This window comes from Saimiri boliviensis, chromosome 16, assembly GCF_048565385.1.
Source record: "Saimiri boliviensis isolate mSaiBol1 chromosome 16, mSaiBol1.pri, whole genome shotgun sequence".
In the NCBI taxonomy this organism is placed as follows: domain Eukaryota; kingdom Metazoa; phylum Chordata; class Mammalia; order Primates; family Cebidae; genus Saimiri; species Saimiri boliviensis.
Genome location: NC_133464.1, coordinates 3,887,178 through 3,910,094, shown reverse-complemented (window position 1 = coordinate 3,910,094; position 22,917 = coordinate 3,887,178). Strand labels below are relative to the sequence as shown.

At 46.6% G+C, this 22,917-nt stretch overlaps 1 protein-coding gene across 1 annotated transcript in view; it reads right to left on the bottom strand.

The window, feature by feature from the left end:
* The window catches only part of COL4A1 (collagen type IV alpha 1 chain), a 151,016-nt gene that overhangs the window by 48,967 nt on the left and 79,132 nt on the right, over nt 1-22,917 (bottom strand). Inside the window, exons 3-20 of the mRNA XM_039473372.2 lie at nt 14,126-14,215; nt 13,799-13,843; nt 12,610-12,654; nt 12,453-12,515; nt 11,905-11,958; nt 11,689-11,715; nt 9,845-9,928; nt 9,688-9,750; nt 9,099-9,134; nt 8,554-8,595; nt 7,129-7,215; nt 6,596-6,622; nt 6,390-6,440; nt 5,245-5,289; nt 5,108-5,161; nt 3,336-3,377; nt 1,235-1,319; nt 713-748 (exon numbers count right to left, since the gene is read on the bottom strand). Of these exons, the coding sequence (XP_039329306.1) occupies nt 713-748; nt 1,235-1,319; nt 3,336-3,377; nt 5,108-5,161; nt 5,245-5,289; nt 6,390-6,440; nt 6,596-6,622; nt 7,129-7,215; nt 8,554-8,595; nt 9,099-9,134; nt 9,688-9,750; nt 9,845-9,928; nt 11,689-11,715; nt 11,905-11,958; nt 12,453-12,515; nt 12,610-12,654; nt 13,799-13,843; nt 14,126-14,215 (976 nt within the window). The remainder of the gene's footprint in view (nt 1-712; nt 749-1,234; nt 1,320-3,335; nt 3,378-5,107; nt 5,162-5,244; nt 5,290-6,389; nt 6,441-6,595; nt 6,623-7,128; nt 7,216-8,553; nt 8,596-9,098; nt 9,135-9,687; nt 9,751-9,844; nt 9,929-11,688; nt 11,716-11,904; nt 11,959-12,452; nt 12,516-12,609; nt 12,655-13,798; nt 13,844-14,125; nt 14,216-22,917) is intronic.

The following is a 22,917-nucleotide window of genomic DNA, read 5'->3' as shown; positions in this document are numbered from 1 at the left end:
CTGCACACACATATGGGAACACGCGCACGCGCGCATCTGCACACATGTGGGGGACGACACGTGCACGCGCATCTGCACACACGTGGGGGGACGACACGCGCACGCGCGCATCTGCACACACGTGCGGGGACTACAGTGAGCCTCTGCAATGCACAGCCTGCTAGGACACGCACGTTGGCTCTTCTGGAGTGGCGGCAGAATAACTTCACCATGAGGAGCCCCGGGGTGCTGGGGAGGCCAGGCTGGGACTGGGCACAGCAGCTAGAAGGGGGTTGGTGCTGGAGTCCGATCTCCAGCGGGGGAACATCCAGAGGGAGAGGAAAGTGGTGGGAAGGCTGAGGAGGAAGGCGTCTGATTGTGCTAGAATCGGGGCTCTGTGGAAAGGCAGGACCTGCTCAGTGGGAGCTGTGGGAAAAGAGGGGCCAGGCTGGCTCTGGCGGGTTAGATCAGAGCTGAGCAGAACAGATCTGGATCCCCCAGGAGAGACATAAGGGTGTACATGTTCATTAACATGCCAAGCTGTCACTTACAAAGACCAGATAGTTATCTACGAGCATTTGTCTATTCTGCTTCCATAACTAGAAAAGATGTGGTAAGATTGCTACGAAATGTGTGGAAATATTTAACATTCATGATAAATTACACATTCAGAATATAAACAGCACAGAAGGTGTGCAACTATGCTATAAAAAAATCGGTTAAGGAGTCTCACCTGGAGGTCCGGGTTGGCCTTGTATTCCCGGGAAACCTTAAAAGACAAAGAGAGAGTTGGAGCAAACAGAACAGTTCACCCATTTGTATACACTTTTTATTTCTCTGCTGAAAGCCTTGCTTGGTGCATTAAGTGTCCATGCCCAAGGGGAATGTGGAAAACAGAGCTGGAGACCACCTGAGCCCCTACTCTGAAAATGCATTGCTCTCGAAGCTACAGAGAAGGGCTCCTGGACCCCCCTGTGGCAATGAAATAGGAACTTGGCGGAGACCTGGTCACCAGACAGTCCTGCAAGGCCTGCAGATGCTTTCAAAATATGGATGGACACAGGTCAAAACTAGAAAACAAGAGAGGAAAAAAGAGAAAGCCGGGTGGCGGGTAGAGGGAGGAGGAGGAGGAGGAGGAAGAAGAGGAGAAGGAAGAGGAGGAAGAGGAGGAGGAGGAAGAGGAGGAGGGGAGGGGAAGGAGGAGGAGGAGGGGGAGGGGGAGGAGGAAGAGGGAGAGAAAAAGGCAGAAAGCTACCTTTCGGGCCCGGCTCTCCTCTCGGCCCCGGAGTCCCAGGGTAGCCCCGCTCTCCTTTCTCTCCCAAAGGTCCTGTGCCTATAACCTGAATCAAGAAAGGAAAGGTGACGATCCCGTGGCGTGGGTGGCTAGTCCCGTAGAGTAAGGCAGTATGAGTGAAGGAAGGGACACATTCGCTATTGTTTCAAGAAGCACGGAAGTGAAGTAGCAGCAGCGGCGGTGGACAGGGAGGCAGGGGACCGTCCTCAGAGACGTATGCAGGAGCTGGGGTGCAGCTGACCCTGCAGAGGACTCGCCAGGCAGGCGGTCCCGCTTCCTCTCACAATCGTTTGCCTGGCAGCAGCTTTTTTAACACTCCAGTGGGGTCAAGTTGGACTAACATCAATTTGAGGCTTAGGTTTATAATTTCTAATTGTACATACAAGCCATAAATAAAATGTTTTACATTACAGGGTATTCTGAGAGGAACACTCTTAAATTTCCTGAGGCTATATGTAATAGGTATATGCAAATTTTCTTATTGGAAGAGTTTTTGGCTTTTTTTTTTTTTTTCTGAGGACCAAAAGTAGGCATTTCCTTAAGGTCACAAGACAGTAAGAGGCATTTTTGGCTCATTAAAAAGGAGAAGGCCGGTCGCAGTGGCTCAAGCCTGTAATCCTAGCACTTTGGGAGGCCGAGGTGGGTGGATCACGAGGTCAAGAGATCGAGACCATCCTAGTCAACATGGTGAAACCCCGTCTCTACTAAAAATACAAAAAATTAGCTGGGCATGGTGGCGCGTGCCTGTAATCCCAGCTACTCAGGAGGCTGAGGCAGGAGAACTGCCTGAACCCAGGAGGCGGAGGTTGCGGTGAGCCGAGATCGCGCCATTGCACTCCAGCCTGGGTAACAAGAGCGAAACTCCATCTCAAAAAAAAAAAAAAGGAGAAAATTCACTGAGCCTGATTCTAAATTAATAAAATTCAAGACAAGTGGCAAAGTCAACTTTTGCATATTACCTTTAAAATATAATTCCTGTGTATTAATTAAATTAATAGATATTAAAACATGTCAATGTAAAATAGCTAGATTTAGTCATTCCACAGGTTATACACATAAAACATCATGATGCATACCATAAGTATATACAAGTTTTATTTGCCAGTCAAAAAATCGATAAAGTAAAACCTTCTATGTAAATCTATAAATAAAACGGGCTGTGCGAACACATTACCTGCAGCACTGCAAGGAAGGCAGCGGAGGAGAGAATGGTAACATTTTCATTAGTTCAAAAAACCAGGGGCAAAACGGCTGAAGCAATGACTGACAACTCTCCGAGAGGACCGAAAACGAGCACCGTGAAGGCACTTGCAAACCTGACAATGCCTATTTTTAAATGTCACACACATCACCGACAGCTATGCAAAATATGTATGTTGACCAGTAGTAAAGTGTTATTTGCAAAAATAAAAATGGTTTTGCCAGGATAGTTAAATTGTACATGACCTGTTTCTCTGACAAAAATTTTCCTCAATGGGCCATGTTTTTGTTGTTGTTGTTGTTGTTGTTGTTTCTTAAAAAAAGGTGTCAAGGCTGGGCACAGTGGCTCATGCCTGAAATTCCAGAACTCAGGGTAGCAGAGGTACATGGATCACCTGAGGTCAGACGTTTGAGACCAGCCTGGCCAACACGGTCAGATCCTCTCTCTACTAAAAATACAAAAATTAGCTGGGCATGGTGGCAGGTGCTTGTAATCCCAGCTACTCCTTGGACTTGAGAGGCAGAGGTTGCAGTGAGCCAAGACTGCACAGCTGCACTCCAGCCTGGGCAATAGAGCAAGACTCCATCTCAAAAGAAAAAAAAAGTCAAATATGTTACTAATATTCTCATCCAAGTGCAAAACTTTTCATTTTCAGTGGTTTAAAGATGTGCAGGAATTGTCAAAATATAATAAAAATAGTAAATACTAAACGCCATACAATACAAATTAGAAAATCATGTCAAGTAGCATGAACCACTTTACATAAAAATGCAGTTCTAGAGACAGCTGTGCGGTTCTGCCCTGTGCCTCTCCTTCCTTCCCCCCGCACGCTCGCAGACCCAGGGACAGTACCCTACTCACAATTCCAGGTGGGCCGGGAGGACCTGCTTCACCTTTTTCTCCCTACAAAAGAAAAGAAAACTTTCCTTGCATGTTCTTACCATAAAGATCGTCTTGAAGAAAGCAGGTTAAACATTTCTTCTGGTAAAATAGAGTGCCTGGGGTACATTAAAACTATTTTTCTCTCCTTAGTATCTCTCATTCCGTGACTATTACAACAAAAATGGTTAGACTTCACTTTCTTTTGCACACACGTGACACGTGAAAATAAGGATTTCTGTAAAATGTCAGCTGGGGGCTAATTCTTCTTTTTCCAAAAGAGCCCAGACACTTGTCCTGTCGCTTGCACACTTGCTGGGAAAACAACCATTGATGAGCGGAATTGGTCACCAAGGTTTTTCCACTTTAAAAAGAAAAATGAAATAAAATAATATAAAAGCATGATTTCCAAATATATTTTCTTAAAGAAATCATTTTACATGAGGTTTTTGGGTGAAGATTTTCTCAAATTTGCATTGGAGATCATAATATAAAATCTAATATTAACTAAAAACATTGGTGGATAAATTCTGATCACTTTAAGTTTTAGTCTCATCCATAGTAGATGAAAAACCCAAAGAAATTAACCGTTTCATATCAAATATTTTTATATTAACATCATCAAAATGATTTAAACAGCCCAAAAATATGTACATTATGACATGAATGTATATTTTTTCCTTTTATATTAAAACAGTAAACAAAAATGGAATGTTTTGAATTTTCTTATATGAATACCAAATTTTAGAAATATCTAGAGGACATAAATATCTCAGCCACTATGTTCTAAATATACCTACTATTTAAAATTTACAGGATTTTACTTCCTCAAAAATTAAGGCCAAGGAGTTCTCCCTTTGTCTCTGGCTTTAATAAATTACCGGTAGGCTACGCAGGCCTCTCCCCAGCTTTCCACTCACCGCTGGTGATGAATAGTCCAGAATTCTCTCTTGTATTAGTAAAGATTTACATTACCTAGTCTCATCGTAAGAGAGAAAACTAAAGCAATAATGAGATTTTTTTCTGCCTGTAAGATTGATAAATATTTTTTAGAGTTTTTCTGTTTGTTTGTTAATTCCCCAACGAAAAGGGCCCTGGCCTGGCAGAAGGACTTTCTGGGGCCATTTGGTTGCATATGGCAAAAATTTCAAAACAAGTGTCCCCACGTGGACCCCACTATTACACTTTTAAGAATTTGACAGAAAACAACCAGACAAGTGAGCAAAAATACTTGTAAGCAGATACATTCGGAAACGGCCCAAATACCAGGCAACAAAAGGCAGGGATGTTCATAATTACATTGATGGACATTGAAATAGATCCTCCTCTCATGATTACGTGAAAAAGTCAGTTCTATGGTTCACTGTCACCTTTACAAACTGCCTGCTTGTGTATGCACACGGGGACGATGCGGACTCTGGACGATTCTGAGAAGGTCGTAGAAAAAATTAGGGAAGCTTTCTTTTCTTCTTGATATCTTTCCATATTTCCTATTGTTTTATGATCAGGAAAAAAAAAAATCTACTACCAAAAAAAGACATCAAAACTTGACTGGGTGGCACATCTCATGTATTTTCATTTTATTTTTTAATCCTGAAGACAAAGGAAACCACTAAATTGTGTTTTTTCCATAAGAAGCATAAACCATTTTTTTTCCCTTGAGTACAGGGTCCTTTATTCTAGGAAAGAATAAGCAGACTTCTGGGTTGAATTGGAAAGTGAAGATAAAGACTCACAATAGTGCCAGTGTTTACCTGCGGGCCCTGGCGGCCTACGAGTCCTGGGTACCCGGGATCGCCAGGAAAACCCTGAAACCAGAGAGAAGCAGCAATCATCAGAGGCCAGTGACAGCAACAGTGGGCCGGCTTGTGAAAGCTGCAGAAACACTTACAGGGCTCCCTTTCTCGCCTTTGTCACCGTCTTTTCCAGGTTTTCCCTGTAGAGTAAAGATGCAAATGTTACTTTTAATAAATAATAACAGTGACTAGGATGTGCCGGGCGCGGTGGCTCAAGCCTGTCATCCCAGCACTTTGGGAGGCCGAGGTGGGTGGATCACGAGGTCGAGAGATCGAGACCATCCTGGTCAACATGGTGAAACCCCGTCTCTACTAAAAATACAAAAAATTAGCTGGGCATGGTGGCGTGTGCCTGTAATCCCAGCTCCTCGGGAGGCTGAGGCTGGAGAATTGCCTGAACCCAGGAGGCGGAGGTTGCGGTGAGCCGAGATCGCGCCATTGCACTCCAGCCTGGGTAACAAGAGCGAAACTCCGTCTCAAAAAAAAAAAACAGTAACTAGGATGTAACACCAAAGCTCTGATTCAGATAGCTTAATACGTTGTCTCTTTTATGAAATCACAAGCAAGGTAAAGGAGGGCTCCATGCGAGTCGGCAACACCACGACAATAAGTAATACAGTACGTGATGAGTCAGTGAGCAGGTGCAATAGAAGAGAACTCCATTTTTAAAGAACAGAGTCCTTCTAAAATATGATTGTATCCCGGTAGCCAAGCTCACATCAGAGAAGTCTGCCTATTGGCAGCTGAGTATTTGCCAGCTTATGCAAATGCTTTATTTCACACAGGTTTCCGCATGTTATTTCCAGGTAGCAACCAGAACCATCCCAGAGACCTACCCAGCAGCGGGATAGGTCTCACACCGCCACCATCCCCAAAGTGAGAAGCATCTCAGCCTCTCGGGCTCATGGCTGTGCAGACACGGTCTGGTGTTCCGGGTGGTAAAGTCCAGCCAGCCTGCTGCTCTTGGACAGAGCAGGACCGAAGGTTTCAGGGATGGTCCAGGGCTCTTCGGAAGCCTCTTTCCACAGCCAGAGGCTGATCCATAAACAGGGAAGGACCTCGCCTTCCTGGGAGGCCTTGCAGATGATACAGCTCAGGAGAGTCTCGGGAAAGCACGTCAGGGCAAGAAGAGATAAACTAGAAATCCCTGCGAGCTTTTCCATTCTCATGTTTCTATGAATCTGCGACTTCCGGCATGAAAGAACTGTTTCACGATCAAAGGGTTTTGGAAACCACTTACTCTGGGTCCGGGTTTTCCGGGGTCACCTTTCTCTCCGACCCCTGGCATTCCCTTAAATGAACAAAAAGACAAAGAGATTCATTCGTCTATTTAAGCGAAATGTTAAATCAGACAAACATTAAACTTGAGGTGAAATAAGCTTGTAACTTAGATCGGTACTTTATGGTCTCTGACCTAAAAATAACAGGCAGAAGGTGAGTACTTACTTGAAATCCAGGTTCACCTTTTTGGCCCTGAAAGAATTAGAGGAACAGATAAGCACTATCAAACAGCTGTATCAATTGTTGTATGCTACATTAAACACACGACAGGGAGAAAAGCACTCGTTTTCTGTTACATTAACAAATAAAGTCACGTCGACCTCCAGCAGTCACTTAGCACTGGCACAAACGGAGGAAGGCAGAGTTCGTCATGCCTGACCCACGATGACCGGCCCTGCCCTCCTCCTGCCCCCGAGCCCGGCTCCCTCCTGCTGACCAAGCCATACAGAACCGGGGGCACATTTAAGAAGCGCTGATCCAGGAGGTGAGCCTCAGAGGAGGCTTAGACCAACCCGGTTCCAGCTGCCTCTGCTCTCGAAGGTGCTCCTATTTTATGGAATGAACGATCTGTCAATCTGTTTTCCAGGTCAGGATTGAATGTAGCTGGAAAAACTGAGTTTCCACCCAGTTTCTCTTTGTCGCTTGGAATTTGTCCAAAATTAGAAAATCAGTATTCTCTGGATGAAGCCCATTCATACCTTTTCTCCCTTGGTGGCATAGTCTCCTTTTTCTTGAACTTGAGCTTGTCCTGGCACTCCCGGAGGCCCACTGACCCCCTGATCACCCTGTCGACATAAAAATGTGAAATTAATTAGGCATAGAAACAATTATTCAAAGACGAAAAAATACAGAGAGGTAAAAGCCTAAAATAAAACACCTATTTTTAAAATGTAATTATACTCTATTGTATTCTAATCATCCTTGCCTCTGCAGAAAATTTCAGTAGGAAGATGGCACAGTAAGTATCTAAAGCCAGGAGAATTTCACTTCCCTGGGGCCACAGAAGGATGGGCAGCCACTAGCTCGGGAATAACTGTGGAATATGAGCACCTACAAGGCACCTGGACGTGCCTGCGCCTGTGTAGGTTATACTGGCTTCAGAGGAAAGGAATACAAACTGCCTAACAGAGTTTGAGAAAAAAGAAGGCATTTTAGGTAACCCCAAAATAAGACAACCATCAAGAGTCTCCTTCCTCAGGCATCCTAACTGCTGGCTACACCTCAGCATTACAAGGGCATCCATTTCAGAGTCATCATACAGCAAAGTTTATGAAAACAATGGGCCAAAATCTGGGGTGGCAAGCAGAGGCCACCTGCACGTCCAGATCCATCCAGGCCCCACTCCAGTGGGTGCCCCAGCTGCAATGGCCTCCACCAGCTGGGATGCCAGAGGGGAGTCTGGCCCTTCCACAGGCTGGTTGCAGCAACGGCAGGCAGCTCGTCTTAGCCAGCGCCTGCTTCATTGGTCTGATCCAGGGAAACTCCTGGAGAGGATCAGGGACCCACCACTTGCCTCCTCTCTGCAGGGTGAAGTCGGCTGCCACGGTCCGTGCCCTCCCGGTTCCACACTGCATCTCCTCCCACACCCACCTGGCCCTGGGCCTGCCTGCCTCTGATTAGAGAGGCCGACGGTGAGGGGCCCACTGCCAACTGTGCTCGTCCCAGGGCTCCTGGAGACGGCCCTGGACCTTCCCGCCTCCGAGAAGAGAGGCTGGTGGTGAGGAGGCCACTTCCAACCGAGCTAGTCCGAATTCTCCTGCGGATGGACTTCAGCACAGCAAGGCTTACAGCGTCAAGTCCTCAATTGGATGCTTATAAATCCTAGGTCTGACCTCATCACTGAGGAAGAAGAGTTTGATTGAACTCTTTATACAGATCATTGGCATTAGCCTCGTTGTTCTCTGCCCGTCAGACCACAGAGCACTCTCACAAATTCAGTGTACTGAAGAAGCTAGAATAAATTCCATAATGCTGGCATTTTAAGGAAAACACCACGTAATGCGAGAGCATGTAGAGAAGAGTAACTACACTTAGAAAGTCTAAACGTTGACCCGGAGGTGGGAGCCGTCAGCTGAGGACTGTGATTTTCAACATGAAAGCACTCCAGAGCAATGTGCACTCACCTTGTCACCTTTCGGTCCTTGAAAACTTAAGCCCATTTGCCCCTGTGGATTAAAAACCACGCTTTCATTATTGGACTTGTCAACTTCGCTCAAAGTCATTCTACAAACCTCACACAAAATGCAGTAAGACAGTAGATTTCAGGCAATAGCTTTGTCGCATAACCATCATAAAACTTTCTGCAAAGTAACGATCACGCTGTATTCAATGGCTATGAAAAAAGTTTTTAAAGCATTACTGAGCAGAGATTCTAAGACCTTTTTTTTAAATTTACAGTTTTCAAATTCTTGCATTAGAAAACTAAAGGAAATATCAGCGATTCCAAAGTATTGACTAAGGGGTGAATGAAAGAAAAGATCAACAAATTGATAGATGATTAATAGATAATAAATGATAGATGATACTTAAAAATATCTTTAGATAAAGATAGTGTTAATTTGCCAATTTTTTTACAGACTGAAAGAAGGAGAAGAATAAGCCATAGCAATTTCATGATAGCCTTATACGAATACCAAAGGGCAAAAAATGAAAAGAAAAAAACCTTTACCTTTTCACCTGGAGGGCCGGGAGGACCCGGGGGGCCCTGGGAGAGACAGCATTTTAATTAAATAGGATTCACAACTCTAGGGAGCTTTAAGTGCTTCTTTAGGCCAACGTTATCTTAAGATTCTCCGGTCAACATGGTCACATTCATTTGTTAAATATTTTTCCTGGGCTTCCCCTCGCTCCCCGCTCCTGGCAGGTACAGGAGCCTCAGGTGTGACCATATCACTACCAATCCTTCTCCCCTGCTCCACGGTGCAGCCACCCAGGGCAGAGCGTGCCTGTCCATCTTTGAACTCACTCCCACAGACTGTGGCTATCAGCAATACCCAGCCAGCCCCTACAGTCATGACTGCATTACCTGTTTCAGGATACCGGTTTATGATGCTACCATCATCCCTGTCCCACAGCTCTGGGGATATGAAAACCGGGTTGCCAGCCAGATGTTTAGTAAGAGGGAAGCTGATTCTGCCATGTCCAAATTAAGAGCAACCATGACCGTGTGAAGTTTTTACTAAATTATTATTTATGTTCACACCTCAATATGGTTGTCCTTTAAATGACTGCCTTGGAGAGACAGCCCCAAAACTTACTGGTGGTCCGGTAAATCCTGGAGGCCCAACAGGGCCTGGAAGCCCTGGCAGTCCTGGTGGGCCCTAGAATGCATTGGGAAAGAAATGAGTTAAGACGTGAACCTGGGGGGTGGGGGGTACACTGGCACATGTTCATAAACATCCAGCAAATGCTTACCGTCAGTCCTGGGGGTCCGGGAAATCCTCGTTCACCTTTCAACAGCATCCCGGGCACATGGCCAAGTATCTCGCCTGGATCACCCTAGAGGATGGAGAAAGAAAAAAGAAAGTTGCAAACATTGACATTCAGGTGAAGAAGCTTAAAACTCAGTGAGCAGTTGGCACACGTTACTGTTACGGGACTAGCCCGCGTCTGGGATTCAGGCCCTGTGTAAACCGGAAATCGACAGCCTGGCCGTGTCTCCATCATGGCCAGCATCTTCCCGACCAGCGTTAACTGCTCCATGGTCAGCTCAGCCGCAGCCAGGACTGAATGTGGAGACGGCCAAACAAAGGGGCCGTAACACTGTCCACCTGACTGTCCCCCCATCTAGACAAGCGCCCCTGCCTCTCGTTGAAAGACTACTGCATGACCACAGGCTCTTCCCACAAAATAAGAATTCTCTTTTGAGAAAAGGCGCAGGATGAATATTTCTATAAAAGCAGGATGTGGCCGGACACAGTGGCTCACACCTGTAATCCCAGCACTTAGGGAGGCCGAGGCGGGTGGATCACGAGGGCAAGAGATTGAGACCGTCCTGGTCAACATGGTGAAACCCCGTCTTTACTAAAAATACAAAAATTAGCTGGGCATGGTGGCCCACACCTGTAATCCCAACTACTAGGGAGGCTGAGGCAGGAGAATTGCTTGAACCCAGGAGGTGAGCTGAGATCGCGCCATTGCACTCCAGCCTGGGTAATAAGAGCAAAACTCCGTCTCAAAAAAAAAAAAAAAAAAAAAAAAAAAGCAGGATGTGATGGTAAATTTTATCTGTCAACTTGGCTATGCCACATTGTTGGGTTAAACACCAGTCCAGATGTTGCTGTGATGGCATTTTTAAAATGAGATTAACACCTGAATCAGTACACTCTGAATAAAGCAGATGACCTTCCATAATGCTGGTCGGCCGCATCCAATCAGTTGAAGGCCTTAGAGGATAAAAGACCAATCTCCCTGGAGAAGAAGGGAATTCTGCCCACACGCGGCCTTTGGACCCAAGACTGCAACTCCGCGTCTTCCCTGGTGTCCGGCCTGTCCGCACGCCCCACAAGTTTTGAGCTTTCTGGCCCCACAAGCATGAGACCCAATGCTTTAGAAGCAGTTTCTCCTCTCTCTGGCTACACACACACACACACACACACACACACACACACACACTACTGGTTCTGTATCTCTGGAGCACTCTAACACACAGGGTTACAATGGGGATTAATTTCCTGTGTGTTCTGAATCACAGGAGCACGGGAACTCTCAGCCTCATTCAGGTAAGCAGTTATCTCTACTGTGGCTGCTGAGACCTGGAAGCCTCCCTTTGACAGGGAAGCTCCCGACACCGGATGCCTGAGGTCCGCAGCCTGCATCTGAGCACAACACACACATTACCGGAGTGCACAGTCTGAGGCTGGGCTGATGCCAGCAACCAAGCCCATGACGGAAACACCCCGCCCGGGAAAAGCTGTCCCGGTTCCCTCCTTGGAAGTCTGAGAGGTGCCTGGGGAGCCCCGTCCTCCTGACTGCCCTCCCTGATTCGGGTGGAATGAGCCTTTGCCATCACACCAGGCCTCGTCTGCTGCTTACTCCCCATTAAGAAACCATGCCAGGTGTCTGAACGTTAGTTGAAGATCTGAGTTTGCATATTGCTTACACAGTCTTCTAATGTAACAGAGTTTAGGGAAACGAACGTATTCAGAAGCAATCGATCGGCCAAAGCGGTTTAAAGAAAATGTGTTTTTATGTCACTTGTTTAAACAGATTCCCTGTCATGAATCCAATAAAGCAACATCAAATAAAATAAAATGTACCTTCATTCCTGGTAAGCCTGGTGGTCCCTAAAAAAGAAAATTTTGGTGTCAGTTTTGTTTTTCTCAAAAATATCATTAACATTAAAAATGTTCATATAATATTATACATAAAATATAAGTTATTAAAACATAAGCAAAGAAAGAAACGGAAATGGAATGAGAAGAAAGAAATTATAAAAAGAAAGAAGTTCTGCCCTTAAATAACCCTATACTCACGGGATTTCCAGTGAAGCCAGGCAAGCCGGGGGGCCCGAGCGGCCCTCTCTCTCCCTGGGGAGACAGCAGAGCATCATTTGCGCGCACTGCGCGGGGCACACACACCACCCCTGACACCACATGAGTTACTTGGCCCTACCCTTCATCTGCTGGTTAAAGTCTTTTCTTAAAAACAGCTGGTCACAAGCTATGCAACTGTGTACCACTTTGTGAAAGAAGAAATATACTTGATAGTATCGTTATTAGGGGCAAAGGCTCATAATGGCATTTTCCTACTTGGTGTGGTAATTGATTAAAGGTAATAAGTTTCGTGCTTAAAAGCAATTTTAGGATAAAAGTCTACCAAAAAAGAAAGGAACAATTATATTTTTCTGCTACACTAAATATGGGAAAACTGTATTTCCTTACTAAATAAAGGAAACTTCAGGACAAGTAACTTTCCAACTGTGGTAAATAAAACTCGGTTAACAGAATCACACTCCCTGACTCCTTAATATGCAAAATTATATAAACACGCTCGAAAAGGAGGGTCTCGGTTCTGGACTTACCTTGGTGCCGTTGCATCCTGGAATACCTGGGGGGCCTGGCGGGCCGTCTTGGCCAGGAATACCCTGTGATTAAGGAGGTGAAAATGTAACCCAAATAGAAAATCACCTGATGGAAAAATATTCCATGAAACAAGTAGAGTGCATTTTCTATACGTACGGGAAGTCCTGGGTTTCCAGGGTAGCCAGACGCTCCTGGGGGCCCCTGCGAGGGTGGAAGGAAAGCCTGTCAGTGAAGGGCTGGGAAACCTTACTTCCTCCTACACACCTGCCCGGTTAACAGAGTCCTGCCCTCATTTTTGGTGTCCAGAACACACACACAAAGCAGACAGTGCACTCTGCACAAGAGGCAGCAGAGGGCACAGCCCAGGGCACACCGCCCAGGCTTACAGGAGCAATTCTACACCAAAAGCACACTACTGCCATTCGCAACTGCGTAAATAGGGAACCGATCTACCTACCTACCAACCAATGAGTGGATAAAGAAAATGTGGAATATACGCCCCGTGGAATACAACTCAGCCATCAAAAGGAACAAAATGATGTCTTTTGCAGCAAATTGGATGGAGCTAGAGGCCATTATTCTAAGGGAAGTAACCCAGGAATGGGAAACCATATACCACATGTTCTCACTCACAAGCGGCAGCTCTCTATGAGGATGCAAAGGCTGGAGAGCGATACGGTGGACTTTCGGGACTTGGTGGAGGGAAGGCTGGGAGGGGGTGAGGGACAGAACACTGCATAGCGGGTACAGTGTACACTGCTTGGGTGACAGGTGCACTAAAATCTCAGGAGTCACCACTGAAGTGATGATTTGTCCACCTATCCAAAAACCGCCTGGACCACAAAAACCATTGAAATAAAAAAAATTAAAAGATGAATTTTTGAAAACCTAACTGTGATCCCTTCAAACATAAGGACACCATGCACAAAATAACTCTGCCCCATTTCATCTTCAGTAAGAGGTGGAGAGGAGGAAAAGTTAGCCTGGCCTAAAAATACCGTGACTTTTCCATTCAATGAAGTCGCCGCTGTCTAGCAGCATCAGCTGCCCCTTCCCCAAAATTAAAAAATGCCCAGAAGAGTTTCCTGAAGAGCCACAAATAGGGGAAAGTGAGTTTGCAGAACCCGGGACTAAGGAGCTCAGCCTGTGCACTGGCCCGCGGGAAAGACCGGGGCTCAGGGGGTCCCGGGCTGCTCCTGGCTGCCCTGCCCGCCCCTGCTGCGTGAGCTGGGGGCCGAGGCGGAGGATGAGGGCTCGGAGAACGGAGGGGAACGGTGCCTGGAAGCCTGGAAGCGGGCCCATCCCACGCAGGGAATCATCGATTGCGAGCGGCAGCCCTACTCACTCTTGTCCCTTTTGTTCCGGGTAGTCCTGGTTCTCCAGTGTCACCCTGGAACAGAATAGACACGCTGCTGTCATGGATCACTGTCATCTCAGAAACGCAGGCAATCTTCCCTCCACCCCACCCCCATTTCACAGCCGCGCTCATCCGCCCCACCCCCACCCCAGCCACCCCACCCCCCGTTTCCCAGCCAAGCTCATCTGCTCCCACCCCCAGCCCCCATCCGCCCCACCCCCACCCCATCCACCCCACCCCCCGTTTCCCAGCCAAGCTCATCTGCTCCCACCCCATCCCCCATCCGCCCCACCCCCCATCCCACAGCGTGCTTACCTTTTGTCCAGGTGGTCCCTGTGGTCCCTCGGGTCCTTGCATTCCGGGAAACCCGATGACACCCTGTAACCCTGGGAGGCCTCTTTCACCCTGCAGCAGAGGAACACAAGTCAGGGAACACAAGTCAGGGAAAAGAAGCAGAGGAAGGAACGGGTGCAACTGTGATGGCTGATTGTGTTCCTTGCTATCGTTGTTGTTGAGATGGAGTCTCACTCTCTTGCCCAGGTTGGAGTGCAGTGGCGTGATCTTGGCTCACTGTCACGTCCACCTCCCAGGTTCAAGTGATTCTCCGGCCTCCTACCAAGTTGCTGGGACTACAGGCACCTACCACCACGCTGGCTAATTTTTGTGTTTTTAGAAGAGACCTTGTTGGCCAGGCTGGCCTCGAACTTCTGGCCTCAGGTGATCCACCCTCCTCGACCTCCACAAGCGCTGGGATTACAGGTGTGAGCTACCACGCCTGGCCCGCGATGGCTAATTTTAGGTGTCAAGTTGACTGGGTCACAGATACCCAGATAGCCGGTAAAGCAGGATTTCTGGGTGTGTTTCCGAGAGATTGGCATTCTAATACGTGGACAGTAAGGACGGCCTTCCCTCTCCCAAGGTGACGAGGTACTGTTGTTAGCTGAGATCCGGATACAACAAAAAGGCAGAACAGAAGCCAGCTCTCTCTCTTCTGGAACTCGGACACCCATCTTCTCCTGCCCGCGGCCATCAGAACTCCGGGTCCTCCGGCCTTCAGATTCAGGGACTTGCACCAGCAGCCCGTGGGCTCTCCAGCAGCTGGCCTTGGCCCGAGTTACAGTTCAGGCACCCGAGTTTGCAGGTGGGAGATCATGGAACTCCTCAGCCTCCATGATCCTACGAGCCAATTCCCATCGTTAATCTAACTACCATCCAGCCTTGCACAAGCCCGCAGTGAGTGTATGGAAACAGACAGCAACAACGACTTCAGGCAGCTTCGCTCTACTGTGCTTTAAACTCTTGAGGGCAGGAGTCACACCTCATTCCTGGCACGATGCTTTGGATATACTAAATGCCAAATGATTTCTTGGGTAAATAGAATAACAAATAGTGAGGGATTTTTCGCTGAACTAGTTATGATTTCGCACTATCAGTGGACCTCTCTTGTTAGTGACAGTCTCAGCGCTGAGATTTTGTGACAACTTCCAAGGCATCTTCCTCTTAGGAGACCGTTAGGAGGTGTGAGTGGGCAGAGTCCACAGTGTGGACCTCACGCAAGATGCTGAGCCTCCCCTGAACCATCACGGGGTGATGGTGGGCTTTCATGAGAAATGTCTTTCAAGAGTGTGTTTTGGGCCGGGCATGGTGGCTCACACCTGTGATCCCAGCACTTTGGGAGGTCGAGGTAGGTGAATCACCTGAGGTCAGGAGATCGAGACCAGCCTGGCCAACGTGACGAAACCCTGTCTCTACTAAAAAAATGAAAAAATTAGCCAGGTGTGGTGGCACATACCTGTAATCCCAGCTACTCAGGGGGCTGAGGCTGGAGAATCAGTTGAACCTGGGAGGAGGAGGTGGCAGTGAACTGAGATTGTGCCCCTGCACTCAAGACTAGGCAACAGAGTGAGACTCCATCTCAAAAAACAAACAAACAAAAACCCATAACTATGATAAGAAATCAAGAAGATGTATTTGCTTTACAGCATGTGGACTTTAATGCAGTCTTACCATAGGAACTGAGTAGATTAAGTAGCCATTATTAGCTGACTGAAAAACAGAAGGCAGGCACTTTGGAGATTACTGGTAGGATTACTCGGTGTTCAGTGCTTTTCTCAAAGTTGTGTTAGTTTAAAGTAAAAATAAACTGACCAGCTATACATTACATAACATAAACATCCAGTCGTCCTTCTCCCCAAGCCACTCAGCCAGCCCTGGTACTTACTGGTGAATTAACTGCCTGCCGCACTTTTACAAATGTGGCAAGGAGCTTACAATCCTGGAACTCAACCACCAGGCCTCCGTAGAGCTGTGTGTTTCATTCGAAGTATATGTCAGGAGTCTAGACACAGTATGCGGTTAATTTGGGAGAGATCGTTTCAAACGCTAGAGAACTGAATAAAATGGTCAGTGGATGAAAGACCTCAAGCCCCACAGTGTGGCACTGCCCCTTCAGGCCAGCAGCATCCAGGGAATCGGCCAGAGGAGCAGCCATGACCCCACGAGGCTCTGAGCCCAAGGTTTGACAGGGAAGGCTGGCTCCTTCTCCCTGAGGCCTGTGCCAGTGCGGAAGGAGAAACATTTGCAGACCAAGACTTGTTCAGATGAAGAGCTCCTTAAACACACCCATCCTTCGCCTGCAGTGATGGCCCCAGGACACAAGGGCAGAAAATCCCTTGTGAGGAGCTCTGGGGCACAAGGTCAGCAATCTGGGCCACCCAATTTTTGGATGTAGGAAGAGCCTCCTCAAACCAGAATAGGACTGAACTCCAAACAGCTGGCTAAAATAAATAAATAAATATGGACTTTGTCGCCACAAATAACCCAGCATCAGATAGGACGGAAATGAGAAAGGCATGTCCATGCAGAAGCTTTCTAATACACTTGGTGGAGTATTTTTAGTACTTGATTAGCACTGGCAGTATCGCCATGAGACACAATGATAAGATTTTATAATTCTCGATTTAACCATGGAATGCACGGAGGACCGGAGCCAGATTCACTGATTCCTAGTTTCTCACTGAGTCAGCACTACAGCCAGAAATAGAAATGAGGTCAGCCTTCACCACAGTCCCTGTTCTTTCTGGGTCACTAGAGCAAGCCGGTTCCCAGCAGAATATTCAACAATTCACCAGCTTCACGTTAGCCCAAGGTACCGACCCTTCTATGTCCATTTCACAGATAGGGAAAGATTCCAATGCTTCACTGACTTTCACATGTCACTGGGTGACCCCTCATGCTGCTGGGAACAGAACACAGAAATCTGAATTCCCAGACCTTGCATTTACCGCAAGAACACATTCTTTCCCAATGTCACCAGAACGCTTAAGCAATCTATGTCTCCCCAGAGCTTTGAAATGAAGGAGCTAAGAAGGAAGTGACTCCTCCATGCACATGGGTCTTGCCATTCCCCACATTCTTTTTTAACATTCTTAATCTTTTGTTCAGATAAAAGTGCACACGAATAATCTAATACTCTGCACCCTGTCCAAGATTATTATGGGAACCAGGGCAGCGCAAACAGACAGGATAAGCACTTAAACAGCTATACAGTTAGCTGGCGACTAGCATGCTATATGGGGGCCAAATCATTCCTCTGAGCTTTTAGCACATCTCCACCGGGATTGTAAGAACAGCAAAGAGCTGGACAAGTTGTACAAAGGTTATTGGAGTCAGTAGTGTCCAAGCCAGACTTTGCAGCTGCTACTGGCAATGCAACAACCGTGACCTCCATGACCCCCCTTCCTCTGGAGCTCAAGGCGAATGTGCACAGTCAGGAGTCAGAGAACAGGCCCCTCGATCATCCATTTCCCATGGTGTGCTCAAGGCAAGGTCCGAAAATCCATGGCGGCCACAGACCTCCTGTCAGGCAAAAATGAAACCCACAGCCATCGTCTGTCACAGCAATGACTACTTAAAATGGAAGAGAGAAATGAGAAACTTGAAAAATATTACATGGAAAGTTTTCATGCAACTACACCTTGTGGTCTCGTTTCTGACCATCGGTGCAATGCAGGGCACTAGTCAAAACAGGGAATTTCTATGCCAAAAACGGAGAGGATGACCACTGGGTCCTCAGATGACGAAACTCAGCACGCGTGGCGGGAGAACAGAGTGCCGCTGTCTGTACAGATGAAGGAATGCAACATGGAGAATGAGCCTGGCGCCAAAATTAGCCATTCTAAGTTAGGCATGAAATAGGGTTTCATGCATGGAGCAACTTAACCTTCTTGCTTAATGTATTATCTAAAGCAAGCATCAACTTCTTAAAAAATCCTTCGAATGCGTGGAGAAAAAGTCATTTTATAACACCCAATTCTTTCTCTTCCTCTTCCAATACTTGTAGAAACAAGTTCACAATTCAGGACATCAAATGCTCAAATAAGCTTCCGTCACAGATAAGTCAGAAATCCAAATACAAATCAAGCACCCAGGACAGATGAAGTTGAAATAGCATGAAGCTTCTCAACGTGGAGGGAAAATATAATTACCAACAACAAAACTGATGTCAACACAAAATATACCTAGAATAAGCAGTCATCAGAATTCCTAAGGTCAAAGACCCTGTAACGCCTGTTTCAACAGCCAACATGGAATCTGTATCTTTAAATCAAAATTTGAACGGATTTTTGCAATCTGAACTACTGGGATCACAGAACTTCACCACAGACTGAAGCACACACAGAAATGCTGCCAGCACTCTGGAGCTTCCTCTGCGCACAGACTGAGTATGAGTACCAGGTCCGGGTACTGAGCATGGAGTGTACTGGGTATGGCAGCGTCCACGTTCTGGGGGCATTCATGGGAAACGAGCAGTGCTCATCAGGGAGACTGCAATTCCTTCTCCACCTTGACCCTGTAACTTCTTCACAGGCAATCCCATTGTTTCATTCATTCAGTGTTTGAATTCAATGAAAGTCATGGGATGCTGAACCAGCCAACTGCATGACATGAAGCTCAGCGTGAGGTAGGATTCCGCATGTGAATCCTAAAAACTTGAAAAGGTAGTAAAAAGTTACTGGGCAGGACAGGACCCCCGATGCCTTTGCAGTCTAAGAGTTTTGGGCACCGTTACAGACTGGCCGGAGTCTGCAGCAGTGGCTGACAGGCGCAGGGAAAGCTCGCGCTCGGACCCTGCGCCACCCTGGTGCTGCTGCCGCGGCTTTCTATCATATGGCGCCTTGAGATTTCCATTTACGAGCAAGACTGCAAACCATTCCAGGAACGAAAGCCCTCACATTTGAAGCCAGCGCTCAGCAAGCATCCAGTGAAGGAGAAGTGATGTCAAGGATGGCTCACAGTCGGTGCGTGACTGCGGAACTCTGCCCGGAATTCCACAAGGCCAACTCCCTGAGCCCAACCACCATCAGACATCGGCAGGACCATTTCCTGAGTGCCGCCGCCGCTGGGAAAGGGGTGGGAAGGCTGCAGGCCATGCCGCAGGGTCATGGAAAACTCTGTGGCGAGTCCCCGCCGGGAGCTCCCTCCACACCAGGAGGCTTGACATTAGGGCAGAAATACGGCCACAGCGGTAGGAGCGGGGACAGGGGACAGGGAGATCCCCTAGAGGGTCTGCTTTTCCTAAGAGGAAGTCATGAGTGCTCATTAGCCTTTGCTCTGTGAGATTTACAAGTGAACTCTGAAGAGGATGTGTATGTGTTCATTAGAAGTATAGGAATGAAATTTACTAGTGTGGGTGGCACTCAGCAGCTACATTTCGCACTACTATAATTTCTTGCATTTTAATATTTAACATTAAAGCAGGAAAGATTACACCGATCACACACAAAAAAAGCATGGCTGCAAATCTGTGGCTTCTTCCCAACACTCTCCTTTTCTCCCCGAAGCCCAGACGTCTAGCTGGAGACAGTGAATGTCGGGAAATGCGTGCAGTGGCCCTCCGTGGACTATGTGGGCAGACGCAAGGGCCTGGGCAGTGCACGCAGAGCACCTCAGCTTAGGATGGGGTATGTCCCAACAAGCCCATTGTCAGCTGGAAAAACAATATATATATATAAATATAGATAGATAGATAGATAGATAGAGAGAGAGAGAGAGAGAGAGAGGGGGTCTTGCTCTGTCACTGAGGCTGGAGGGCAGTGGTGCGATCTTGGCTCACTGCAACCTTGACCTCCCTACCAGCTGGGATTATGGGTGCCTGCCACCATGCCCCAATAATTTTTTGTAGTTTTAGTAGAGACAGGGTTTCGGCATGTTGGCCAGGCAGGTCTCGAACTCCTAACCTCATGTGATCTGCCCACCTCGTCCTCCTAAAGTGCTGGAATTACAGGCGTGAGTTACTGCGCCCAGCCCGGTTGAAAATATTTTTAAGTCAAAAACATATTTAATCACCTAACCTACCCAACATCGTAGCTTAGCCTAGCCATCCTTAAATGTGCTCAGAAAACTTACAGTGGCCTACACTGGGCAAAACCGTCTAGCACAAGGCTTGTTTTATAGTAAATTGTTTAACAGCTGGTATAATTTATTGAATTCCATATCGAAAGAGAAAAACAGAATGGCTCGCAGCCCCTGACTGGCATTGCGAGAGTGGCCTATCGCACGATGCTAGCCCAGGAATTTTGAATTTTGATCTTTCAAAATCCATGACCTTCAGATATCATAAGAGCTGTTCTAGTTCTGGGAGACTTCTGGACTCATCCTGGCTCTTCTAAAGCACGTGGGCCTGTGTGGGCAAGTTCCTGATGTCCTGGAACCCCACTGTCCTCCTTCTGACCATCACCAGCCTTGTTCTGACTGCTCCAAAGCTGCTGATGGTGGAGATGATCAGGTTCGCGTGAAGCATGAGAGAGACCTCAGTGCTGGAGTCTCCTGGCCAGAAGAATAGCGTTGGGGTCTGAGTGGTGGGAGCTGGGCTGGATAAATTAGACATGAAAATGCCTTTCTCTGTTGGCCAAGCCTGGACCATAACTTTTATACTGGACTTCTAGTCCTGGGATTCTTGAGTGGAAAATCCCAAGCCCTGACAACAAGGTCCATGCGACAGAGATGGTCCACCCTGTGCTCAGCGAGAGCCTGCCTCAGCTACAGCAATTGACGCAGAATTGTCTCTGGGTGTCCATGTTCAAAGATAGATTTCTGTTGGACAAACCCTGATGCTGAAACATTATCCAAGCCCATGATTTCTGGCACAATTCCAGGCTCAAACATTCTAACATGAATTTTAACACTCATGATGAAGCTGACGGACAGAGCTGAACACTCAAGCCATGTGTAATCCACAGCTGAAGGTGATGGTTACAGTGAGATGCACTGCGACTGTTTCTCATAGATCCACATTTACAGAGAAATAAAACCATCGATATTTTCTGATCCGTGAAAATCCACTTTGCACATCCGCTTGTAAGAAAAAAATGAATTAAAAAGAGTCCTTCACAAAATACTTTTTAAAGAACTATCATTCAACACAAGAATAACTCAAGGAGCCCTCAGTGTGGTCTTATTATAAACCATTTAAGACTTCCCTGAAAGCCATCCAAAAGCAAACAAACCATCTGACATCCTCGATCCAGTAAAAACGTTCTATGAAAACTGAGTGCTGATAAATTACTGGCAGCTATAAAAAATAATCTTAAAATTTCCCAAAGGTCCTTAGATCTTATCAAAGTTCCAGACATTCGTCCCTGATGAAAGTCGAGACTCAGCCACAGATGCGTACGGTAAAACTGTGAGCCAAGGTCTCCAGGGGCAGCTATTATCTTCCATAGTTTGTTTCTTATCTTCTTTCAAAAAAACAGTCCAAATGCTCTCATTAATTATTACTCCAAAGCAGTACTCTGTTTCAAATATTGTTCAACAGAACCATTTGAAGTCAGTCCCCTAATGCAGTCAGATTTCCACGTTGAAAAGGAAGAAAAATATGCTGATGATCTTCTTCCAAAGACTCGTGAAGCTGCTCTGTCAGATCCCATGTGTTGCTGTGCTCAGGCAGCATCTTTCATTAATAGCTTAATTCCATTTTCCCATCACACCACACCAGCATGCAGTGCATTCTCTGCAAACACTTGTACTTTCCTGGCTCTGCCTCCATTAACAACACATGCAAATGCCCATGTGAAGCACCATGATCCTGGCCTGACCCTTCATCTCCAGGCACCTGCAATCCACACAGCAGCACCCCGGGGCCCTGGCACCCCTCGGCACATTCAAAGGCGCTGCCTCCATCTGAAGGCAGCATTCACGCCCTCCCTGGCGGGCCCTGGTACCTCAGGCACACCCATGGGAGCTCAGCCAAGCACCCCCTTGTTGGAGAAGTACTCAGACACAGAAGGATCTGGAGAAAACCCAAACTCTGGCAGACAGCGGAGCCTGGGACACCACTGGGCAGAGGAGCCAGTGGCCGAAACGAGGCTTGGGAGAGGAGCCTCCGTGGGCTGTGGCTGCTCACCACTAGAGGGAGCTCTGGGACTACACATTTTCCTCCAAATTAATTAAAACTCCGGTGGATCTTAGAGTAGTAAGCCTTTTCTTAAATATTCATTATAGTAATATATTACTATTAAAAATATTTAATATTCAGTGCCATTGAATACATTCTGTGGGCAGAGTTGAGAGAAATCCCTTTGATACGGTCTAAAAGAACTCTATGGTAAATATTTTTAATTAGGATTCAAAATTTAATTAAAATTAAATAGAAAACTAGTAATCTTAATACTGAGACTACTGCATTCCAAGTAAATGCGGTCACCCTATAAATAATGAGAACGATGGATATTTTCCAGACAGGAGAACTCCATAAAGGTTCTCGGTCCTCTTCCACTTCAAGTTTATAGAAAACTTATGCATTAAGGTCTTTTAGTCCATTCTCCTGAGTTTTGCCAATTCTAAAAGAAAAAAAAAACTTATCCAGTTTTTTGGCTTCCAAAAAAGATGATAACATTCTCTCCTTTGCTTAACCTATCAACATGAACACTCATTAAAATCAAAATCACAGATGCCTCTACCTAAATCTATCACCTAACATTCTTTTTCTAAAATAGAGACTTTTAAAAATCTCTTTAAAATGAGAAAAACAGTACAGACAACAAGTGTTCTGCTGCAGGCTTGGAACTTCACTTTCTGTAGCTCTGGACGGTTGTACATGTTGCACA